We start from the raw sequence: 11,453 nt of genomic DNA, 5'->3' as shown, positions 1-11,453 counted from the left end.
CTATTTGGGTTGGTATTCTATAATTTAAAGAGTTTCAAAATTTTAAGGATTTTAATTATTTTCAATTGAGATTGAAATAAATATAGTTCCCAGTATATAGGAATTATAAATCAAAGATGCTTGAAATTCAAACTCAAGCTTAGCAGTGGCATTAAAAAAGCATTACTGTTTGGTGTATAAAAATAGTTAAAATGTATAGCTCAGGGCATGTAAAATCTATTTAAAATCAAATCAGGTATTGGCTACTGAAAGTCAACAAATTCACGGCCCTTGATCATAGAGTAGTGAGGCGCCTTTTTTTCCCCCCCATAAAACTTTTTCTGCATATCTGGACTCAGAAAATAGATGTCTCTATGTTATGTAGGCTGCTGCATTAATTTGATGTATGCATCTTATAAAGAAATAAGAACACCTGAGAGTCATACTTAGTGTGTGAGACCTTTGCCTACCATCCTTTATATCTCTACTGCCATTAGGAGTAACTACTGGCTGTCAGTTGTGGTCTCTGGCCTGCTCCATAGAGGCCTTTGCTCCTGCATAGGGAAGGTATCAGGATAAAATGTTCTTTTCTTCAGTAATCTTAGCCTACCATCAAATTTCTCTTGTTGTTAGCTCTCATTCTGCTAGCGTTCTGAACATTGACCATTTCATCCTTTTGTACATTTTATCCAATCTGTTAATATCTCAGCTCTAATCACTGCTTTTTCTTGTCTTTCTGAAACTTCTTTAGTTTTTTGGTGTCTGGATTGCCATGCCAAGGGACACCTCCAAACTCGGAATTTTAATTATTTTATGCAAGTTGCTAATATTCTGTGGCTATCCAAGCTTTGGAATGGGTATTGTTATCCCTGGCTGCTTTACCCTGTTTTGTAATTCTTCACTGAAGTTTCTGGAGCTTTGACTTCGGTCAGCCTCCCTTACTTGCATTGTTTACATGTTCTGCCTCACCACAGTGTTGATTCTGCCCTGATCTGTCTCTACTCGTTTCCTTTGTGTTGTCATTTACCTCATTTGTTCTGAACTCATGAAGCATTTACTGAAGCCTCAGGGACTATTCTTCCTGTATGCACAGTGTAAGCTAATTACCACTTTCTGTCTTAGTCTCATGGACCATTGGACTCTGCCTCTTTCTTATATAAAATACTTCATTCCAGCTACCATGCTGGCCTGTTCCAACCACAGCTCCTCTCTCACTGTCTTACTCTACATTTATCTAACTCTTGCTTTTTAGCATAAGTATTCATGATTTGGCCTTGACAGTATTTTTTATACCTCTAGAAAAAATCAGTGATGTTAGCATTGTCCTCATAAAAGTTTTACAACCCGACTCTATATTTGGAAGGATGAGGAGTTTTGAAATGTATGGCTACAGCATAAAATAAACAGCTTTTTCATCTTAATGTAGACTTCAACCTGAGTGGAATTTAAAATTAATAAAATTTTGAGAACATAATACATAAACATGTAAAAAAGGAGGCACTAACTGGACTTCAGTGATTTTCAAGGCTTCTGTTAGTAATATATCTATTAAACACTTATTGGGTGGATTACTCCTGCAGAGTGTAAACTCATTCATTATGCACTGATTACTATAAACTTAATTCTTAGAGAGTGTTCTTGACCTCAGAGAATCTGTAGGTAGACTATACTTTTTGGTTTTTGTACTCTGATTCTTTGTATACAATTTACTTCTAGCATACTATTTTCATGTGATAGATATCAGTTTATAATCTCGGCAGAAAAAAATAAAACACGAAATTCTCAGTATTTGTATTGCTTACTTTAAATATTTTTCCTTTTAATTCTTAAATTATTTTAGTTACTAAAGTAATATCTACTTTTAAAAAAAGTTGAATAGTATAAACTTGTATGAAGCAAAAATATGAGAGCTTTTCCTTTCGTCTTCACCACTGCTTCCTCTCCTCCCCTACCCCTCGTTCAAATTGTGTGTATCTTTTAAGGCAAATATGCACATGGTCATACATAGAATATGTTTGTATGCTTACATAGGCACACAAATTCAGTTTTTCTTTACCAAAATGAGATCACACTAAAAACAATATGCTACAAATTTTTAAAAGACAATATATCCTTTGTGTCTTTTCATGTATTTACACTGAACTTAAAACAATCGAGTTTCACTCAGCCTTTTACTAAGAGGCAACTATCCAGAAATAATATGTAATACCACTAATTTTATATAAAACAAGCAATTGTATTTTGTTTTTGTGTCCTCTAGTAATAAGTTTACATGATTATTTATTTATATTTTTCATACATGGTAGGAAGAACAGTCATTGGGACACCAGACGAAGAGACCATGGATATAGTACTTCCAAAAAAGTACCATCAAATGGTGGGAGTTATATTTCGTGATACTTTCTCATATCAGCTGAAGTTTAATTGGGGATATAGAATCCCAATTATAAAGGAACACTCTGAATACACAGGTAACTGTACAAAAACTGATTATAATTTGTTTTTGATACTTCACGGAATCCCCTGTTTGGAATGACTGCTAGGAATATTAATACAACCAAGTAAATAATATACATTTCCCCCTGAACTTAATCATCAGTCTGTAACTTAGGATGAGTCTCATTATTTTGTCTCCTAACTAACATAAACCCTATGAAACTACAGACCTACAACCCCCTACACCCATTATTTTCCTTCTCTTTCTTCATCCCTAATGTCTTTCCTCAGTTCGTGGTCTGGATCGCATCCCTCCCAACTTCATCAGCAAAGTTCAACTGTGGACTTTTGTTTCTGTCTCCTCTTTTCAATCTCTGCCTTTCTGCTAGATTCTTCTCTTCAGGATTTAAAATTAAGTTCTTCACTTATGGTTGAGACCTTCCTTTATCCACTTTCCTCTTCACACGACTACCCTAACTTCCCTCTATTAAGGGATAAGTTTCTTGAAAGGGTTGTCCTCCTTTGACTCAACTCAAGTCAATATTATCTATCCCTACCACACCATCAAAAGGGCTTTTTCTAAGGTAAATAACAACTGCCATGTCAATTAACAACTTTTTCATTCCTCTTCTTACTTGATTTCTCAACTAAATAACATAGGATTCACCTAATTTCCCTTCTCTGTTTCTAGCCTTTCCCTCTCAGTCTTCTTGCCAACTTATCTCCCCTTACACTCCTACATCTCTCTATCTGTAGTTTCACGAAGTTCTATCCCAGGCCTCTCTTTCTATCCTATATGTTTTCTCTAGATGGTCTCATTCATCCCCATACTTCTAATTATAATTTATATGCTGATAACTCCAAGAACTCTAACTTGTAGACTAGCAACATTTTTCTATAAAGGACCGCACAGTAAATATTTTACGCTCTGGGAGCCAAATGTGTTGTAACTATTCACCTCTGCTGTTAGTATGAAAGCTGCTGCAGATAACACAAACAAATGAGTGTGCCTGTGTTCAATAAAATGTTATATACAAGACATGTGGTGGGTCAGATTTGGTCTGGGAACTGAAGTTTGCTGACTTCTAAAGGAGCTAGAGACTAGAAGAGCTAGACCTCTGCTCTAGCTCCATGTATCTGACTGTCTGCTGGATACCTCTACTTTGGTGTCTCAAGCAATTCAAACTTAGTATGCTCAAAACTGAATGTAGATGTTTTTCTGTGAATGTGACTGAGTCTTATAAAATTTTCCCTATCTCAGTGAATGCTAAAACCACCTAGTTGACCAAAAGGAACTGGGGAATTATCAGAGAAAATTTTCTCTGTCTCACTCATCATATCCAATCTTTTACCTGGCCTCTTATTTCTAAGCTCAAATCTATGTACTTCAGTTCTGCCACCTGCACAAGGCCACATCATTATCATATCTTGCCTAAACTATGGGAGTGGTTTATTTCTTTAGCCTTATCTACAGTCTATTTATTTATTTATATATTTGTGGCAGGAACCTCTTTTATGTGCTCCAATGCACTATACACCTTCTTTCCTTTTCATATACTGTTTACTCTGCTCAGAGTTTTCTTCTCCATCCTCAACCCTCCCCACACAGTCTTTGTTTAAGAAAGATCACAGCCTTCAACACTCAGTAAAAATGTCACTTTTTTAGGGAAGCCTTTCTTGATTTTCCTTTACTTTTCTTTAACATAATTGCTCAATTGTAACTAAACAATTTATTATGCAATGATTTGTTTAATACCTCTCCTTTCTTCTGCTGCTGTGCTACAAAATGTAAAGCTCTATGAGAATGAAGAGTGTTTCTGTCTGAATTGCTGCTGTTTCCCCATCACCTAGCACAGTATATTATGCATGATAGACCTTCAGTAATTTCTCAAATGATTCTTATAATTCATGTCAATTGGTACCAGAAGTTATTAAGATTGTTCTGATGTTAATAGTTCACCATACTTTAAAATGATGAGAATATGTAAATACTGAAATTGAAAATTAAAAGTGTGTGGTTTTCTAATACATTTTGTCTATAGTTAACATAATAAATTTGTTAATGTCCCAATTTAGGTCACAACAAATCATTCTGTAATGGAGGAGTTGACATCAGTTATTGGAATAAATATGAAGATGCTACCTTTCCTTTCTAAGGGAGAAATTATGAATGAATGGTTTCTTTTTACTTGCTTAGTTTCTTTCTCTTCTTTTATATACTTTGCATCATTAAACGTTGCAAGGGAAAGAGGAGAATTTAAGAAACTGATGACAGTAATGGGTCTCCGAGAGTCAGCATTCTGGTAAGTTAAGTTGCTACTTTATTGTATATCATACATGAATCATTAGAGAAGCTAACTAGGTTCTTAAAAAATTGGATGCACTCACAAATTTTCTTGCATGTATTCAATTTAATCACCTTACTTGCATTAGAGTTTAAGATGCTTGCAGTAGAAAATAAGTAAGGATTGTGTTTATGTTTCCCTGAGTTGAAGAAAAATGTATGATCATTACATATTGCCAGAAAAATGCTGCATAAAAGCCACCCCAAACCCCGCAACCTCAAGCAACAATTATTTATTCTTTCTCATTTGTCTGCAGTATGGCAGATCTAGTCTGGGCTTGGCCAGACTTGGATTCAAGGTACAGATTAGATCCAGGTGTTATTCCTGTGACTCACTTCCTTCTTGGGCCAGTAGGCTAGCTGGTCATGGTCTTCTCATTCAACCACAGAAACACAAGAGGGCAAGTCTCTCTGTGCAAGCACATTTCAAGCTCCTGCTCACATCATATATAATAAAATCTCATTAAAGTAAGTCACATGGACAAAGTCAAGAGGGAAAGAAGTGTGTTCTGCCCACCATGAGGTCAAAGCAAGTCAAAGTGACAGTCTCACATTTAGTGACATGGGAAATTATGCTGCTTTTCATAACAGTGAGGAGCAGAAAAAGGTTCAAAAAATTTTGGACAATGAACAAATTTACCACAGTGTCACTGAGGCCAGGTCACACAGTCTGTAAAAATGTTATTTGGGTGGAATTGATCAACCAGTCTCAGGATTAAATGAGGCAATATGTTTAAATCACACAGCAGAATGTTCGGTGCTTGTTAGTGCATAGTAAAAGGCATCTCTCTCCATCTATCTATATAGCCTATGCATTTATGTATGTATCTGTGCATTCATCCATCCCTTTAAGTACTGTCCCTTTTCCCCTAGACTTTGAGATAGTATACAATTATACTAATAAAGTAAATATTTAATAATAATGAGGTATTATAGTCTAATAATTATAGAAATAATAATATTGTTTAAGTACTTTACCATGTTCTAGGGATGATAGAACTGTTATCCACATTTTACAGGTAAGAGAACTAAAGTAGAGATAAGTTAAGATTTTTCCCTAAAACCTATAACTTATAAACAATAAAACCAGGAATCAAACCTAAGAAAACAGCAATCTTTCAGAGACTGTGATACAAAACTCAAAAATATTAATAAAATGAATTTAATGACAAGGGGAAAAGGAGATAGAAAAGCCTTTTGTGAAACTGGACTACAGAAATCCCTACCATATTATTAGCTTTACAGTAGGTAAGTATTAAGTTTGGATTCAGATTTGTTTGTCATTTTTTTTTTTTTGCTATTTTTAATTGATGCATCATAGTTGTATATACTGTGGGGTACATGTGGTATCTTGATATATATATATACAGTATATAATGATCAAATCAGAATAATTGGGATATCCATCACCTCAAACAATTGGATCTAAATTTCTAAATGATTCTTCCCTGATATAAAACTGTACAAGGGTACGAGATACCAGATTTCGTGTTGGATATAATTTTTTTATTAGTTGATATGTTGCATCTGTTATTGGAGAGGGTGTCTTGGACAAGCTCTTTGTCCTCTTTTCAAAGACAAGGAAAATAGACTTTTAAATAATAAAATGATATAATTTTCTTAAAAAAATATAGCTTTGCGAATTTTGTTCTTTAAATTTGTATAAGAACCCATTGCCAAATGCAAGTATCCCAGGTATTGAGGTAAAACTGCCAGATTTCTTGTAAAGCCCTCACACTTCTTGTATATTATCCCTTCTTCCACTTTCTATCTGATCAGGCACAAATTTACTACTTAGCTCAGTAGATGATACTACTTTGCCCAAATAAGGCTCAAGTATGCCAAATTCTCATTTATCGATAGCTTTTTTTTTTTTATTATTATTGTTGAGTGCTATTCCATGGTATGGATGTATTTCAATTTGTTTAATTCTTCAGCCTTTGGAGGAGGTACAGGATGTTTCTAGTTTTGGCGCTTATGAACAAAGCTGTTATGAACATTCATGTACAGGTTTTGTATGAATATAAGTTTTAATTTTCTGGGAAAAATGCTCAGTGGTATATTTGCTGGATCATATGGTGGTTATTTAAAACATACCTTTCCATCTACTTCCAGAGATTTTCAAAAGCAACAATGTTTTGGCTACTCTGACATTCAGTCACAGTTGTACAACTATAATCATCATGATACCTTGTTTTTTGTTTGTTTTGTTCGTTTGTTTGTTTGTTTGTTTGAGATGGAGTTTCACTCTCGTTGCCCAGGTTGGAGTGCAATGGCACGATCTCTTCTCACTGCAACCTCTGCCTCTGGGGTGGCGATCTTCCTGCTTCAGCCTCCCTAGTAGTTGGGATTACAGGCACCCGCCACCACATCCAGCTAATTTTTTGTATTTTTAGTAGAGATGGGGTTTTACTATGTTGGCCAGGCTGGTCTCAAACTCCTGACTCAGGCGATCCACCTGCCTCAGCCTCCCAAAGTGCTGGGATTGCAGGTGTGAGCCACCATGCCTGGTATCATGATACCTTTCACTTTATTTTAGTTTCACATTTCTTAGTAGCACTATGGTATTCTGATTTTAAAAATAATACATTGTCTAATGTCCATAGACAGACAAGGATAAAAAATGAAATGAGCTTTACTTAAATTGGAAAGATTTCTGTTAAACATTCAGAAGAATTGTATACCTTAGAAAGCTTTAGTATAAGGAAGTTTAAAGGGGAGATTGTCACTGTTTTTCCACTGACATTTTATGTAGTCATTTAACTGAAAGAATAAAAGTGTATTGAATTACATTAAGTATAAAATTTGTTCTATAGCTATAAAGATAATTATAATAATGGCTACTTTCTATGCCACATGCTAAACTAACATCTTCAAAAGCATTATCTCATTTATTTCTCAGAACAACCATATGAATAACTACCATGAAAAACTCCATTTTACAGATGAGAGTGAGAGAAGATATAAGTAACTTGCCAATAGTCAGAAAATGTGCATGGTCACCCATTTAGAATAAATTTAGCCCTGATTTTAGAGCTTGTACTCTTAACCATTTTGCATATTACCTCTCCAAACATTTATATGTGTGACATGTTGAACTAACACCTTGTTTCTACCATAGGCTCTCCTGGGGATTGACCTATGTTTGCTTCATCTTTGTTATGTCCATTTTTATGGCTCTGATCATAACATCAATCCCAATTATATTTCATACTGGCTTCATGGTGATATTCACACTCTTTAGCTTATATGGCCTTTCTTTGGTGAGTTGGTAAAAGCATATTACCTCTTAACTTGTTTCAGATTACAAATATATGAGCAAATAATGTTTCTTTGGGATATTAGTGTAGTCACTATATTTTCTATCCTATTTTCTATATGTTTTGAGAAAATTTTTGACAATGTGAGAAATTGATAAATTCATGACTCTTCAAGGAAAAATATACCAATTGGGACTCTTTCTTCCTTCAGATAGCATTGGCTTTCCTCATGAGTGTGTTAATAAGGAAACCTATGCTCGCTGGTTTGGCTGGATTTCTCTTCGCTGTATTTTGGGGATGTCTGGGATTCACTGTGTTACACAGACAACTTCCTTTATCTTTGGGATGGGTATTAAGTCTTTTTAGCCCTTTTGCCTTCATTGCTGGAATGGACCAGGTAAGAACATAATTATTTCAAGATTTTGTTATTAGATTTTCAAAGTATGTTCTTATTCAAGAATTTGGTGCCTCATGAAATTTAATAATCAGCCACTCTGTGTTTTAAGAAATTCTGCTGTTGAGAAACTAAATAGGAACAACAACAAAATTTTATCAAATGGATAAACAAAGCAGGCAAATCATTTGTAAAATCCTAGCAAATTTAAAGAAGAAAAATAATTGCCCATTATCTGACCACTGAGAAATATCTGGTTTGTGTCCCCCTTTAAAGAGGCAGTAAAATGTGAGGTTATGAATAACGAGTGAAGCTAAATGGCATGGATGAGGGTCTCATCTCTGTTGCCTACCAGCTGGTGACATTGGGCAAGTCACTTAATCCCTTTAGCCTGTCTTCTGCAGAATGAGGATGTCAGTAGAACCCACCTCATGGGGGTAAATTTTTAAGATTAATTGTGCTATTATATACATATAGCACTAGTACAGTGTCAGATACATACTATCTGTTAACTATTATCATTATTATCTTTCTAGTTTTTTCTTCAAGTCTTCAATATTTATTTAATAATTGAATGTTTCTGCAATATCTTATACTTAGAATTTTTATGTTTCTTTAAATGGGCTCCAATTATGTTGCCCACTTCAAGTTTTCCTTCCCAAAGTATGTTATATTTGGTTGCTTGTCCACTTCTCCATATTTTCTTTGTCAAAATACCCATGATTAATGATGCAGTTACATTTCTCTTTTTTATTTTACTTTCATATATAACATTTTACAGTTTTGTGAGAATACTTCTATTTTTAAAAAGCAGCAATACTAATAGCACCTTTGCTGTGCATATTTGAAAAGGTATTAAAATATTAATTACATATGTCTAGGTACCACTTTTTTTTTTAAGTACATTGTTTTATATAGTTTTATAAGTTCATCTAACATTTTATTTTTTTCTTTTAAATCTCAGATTACACACCTGGATCATTACTTACGTGGTGTTATTTTTCCTGGTCCCTCTGGGGATTCGTATATAATGATAGCCACTTTCTTCATTTTGGCATTTGATGCTCTTTTCTATTTGATATTAACATTGTATTTTGAGCGAGTTTTACCTGGTAAGTTAATCGTGTGGTTAAGTTTAAAGCAATTCTATTTCTTAGAACATGTATTAATACCTGTTTATTTGTAATTTAAGAATCATTTCTGATAGTAGAGAAGAAAATATTTCAAAACAATAGACAGAATTTCCTCATTTCCATTTTACTATGTAATGGTATGAACTGAATTATTTTAAAATCATTTTAATTAAAAGAACTGTGTTTATTTTGGTTTTGTCTTTCGTAAAGGTAGGATATATGGTGTGTTTTTGTTGGAGAGAGGGAGGGAAACACTTAAATCAGCTATGGGATAACGATGCTTTTGAATAATGATGCTTTTGAGTAATGATGCTTTTGAATAATGATGCTTTTGAGTAATGATGCTTTTGAGTAATGATGCTTTTGAGTGCTTCAATTGAACTCACTTATGTAAAATAGTCCATTAATTGGTTCTTGCTAATATTTGACTCAAGTATACTTGTTCTTCCGAATCTCAAAAATATGAAGAAGGAAACACAATATGAAGTTAATGGATTCGATTTTGTTCCACTGTGGTCTGTAAATGGGTGGGAATAGATATTCCGTGCAAATGGACATGGGAGTAGCTATTCTTATATCAGACAAAACGGACTTTAAAGCAAGTCTCTCCCTTTTGTGGAAACATCAGCCCAATAAGAATGCTTTCTATAGTGTTATTAAAAGTAATAAAATAGGGGAGGGACCACAGAGTGAAGGAAGCTCCTAGCCGAACTTTGTAGTAACTTTGAGCATGAATTTTCCCGAGCAGAATCGGAAGGGGCCAGGGTGGGAGTTGGTTAGGGAGTTGAACAGAAAGTGTCGACACTAGCACAGAAGCCACAGCCAAAGATGTGGGCAGGTGTGGAGGGCCCAGCCAGGCCCGAGAGCCCTGCTTGCTTTCTCAGTGGGGAGGCTTATAGCCTGGGGCAAGATCTCAGCCTTGCTCACTGGCTGCCTGAATATAAACTCAGTGCTGTTGTGGGGGCACAGCAGGAGTGAGACTGGCCTTGCTGACTGCGTGGGATCTGGGTGAGGCCTGTCACTCCTGGCTTTCCCCCACTTTCCTGGCTATCTGTATGATGCAGCAGAAGTAGCTATAATTCCCCTGGGAACATAACTCCGTTGGTCTGAGAACCACCCCCCGCAAACCTGTCCCCCACAGTGGTCACAGCAAACCCCACCCAAGGAAAGTCTGAGCTCAGACATGCCTAACCCTGACCCCACCTGATGGTTTTTCTTTTCCCCCACTGGTCTCTTTTCAGGAGACTCACCCAACACATAAGGACTCACATAAACTTAAGGTAAAGGGGTGGGAATAGATATTCCATGCAAATGGACACAGGAGTAGCTATTCTTATATCAGACAAAACAGACTTTAAAGCAATAACTGTTAAAAAAGACAAAGAGGGACATTATATAATAATAAAAGGACTAATCCAACAGGAAAATATCACAATCCTAAGTCTATGTGCACCTAAAACTGGAGCTCCCAAATTTATAAAAACAATTATTACTAGACCTAAGAAATGAGATAAATGGCAACACGATGATAGTGAGGGACTTCAATACTCCACCGACAGCACTAAGCAGGTCATCAAGATAGAAAGTTAACAAAGAAACAATGGTCTTAAAGTATACCCTAGAACAAATGAACTTAACAAATATTTACAGAATATTCTACCCAACAACTGCAGAATATACATTCTGTTCATCAGCACATGGAACCTTCTCCAAGGTAAACCATTTGATAAGCAACAAAACAAGTCTCAATAAATCAACATTATATCAAGTACTATCTCAGACCACAGTGGAACAAAATTGAAAATCAACTCCAAAAGGAACCCTAGAACCATGCGAATACATGGAAATTAAATAACCTGCTCCTAAATGATTGTTGGGTCAACAATGAAATAAAAACGGAAATTTAA

The 11,453-nt window shown here is 35.2% G+C and overlaps 1 protein-coding gene across 1 annotated transcript in view; it reads left to right on the top strand.

Annotated features, from left to right (window-relative positions):
* ABCA10 (ATP binding cassette subfamily A member 10) overlaps window positions 1-11,453 on the top strand; it is a 93,658-nt gene that overhangs the window by 7,064 nt on the left and 75,141 nt on the right. The window contains 6 exon segments of the mRNA XM_017863365.1: window positions 2,286-2,450; window positions 4,341-4,369; window positions 4,492-4,718; window positions 7,881-8,022; window positions 8,231-8,416; window positions 9,378-9,525. Of these exon segments, the coding sequence (XP_017718854.1) occupies window positions 2,286-2,450; window positions 4,341-4,369; window positions 4,492-4,718; window positions 7,881-8,022; window positions 8,231-8,416; window positions 9,378-9,525 (897 nt within the window).

The sequence above is a fragment of the Rhinopithecus bieti genome, unplaced genomic scaffold (assembly GCF_001698545.2).
Source record: "Rhinopithecus bieti isolate Rb0 unplaced genomic scaffold, ASM169854v2 scaffold_2349, whole genome shotgun sequence".
NCBI lineage: Eukaryota > Metazoa > Chordata > Mammalia > Primates > Cercopithecidae > Rhinopithecus > Rhinopithecus bieti.
This window is presented reverse-complemented; position numbering and strand designations above follow the sequence as displayed.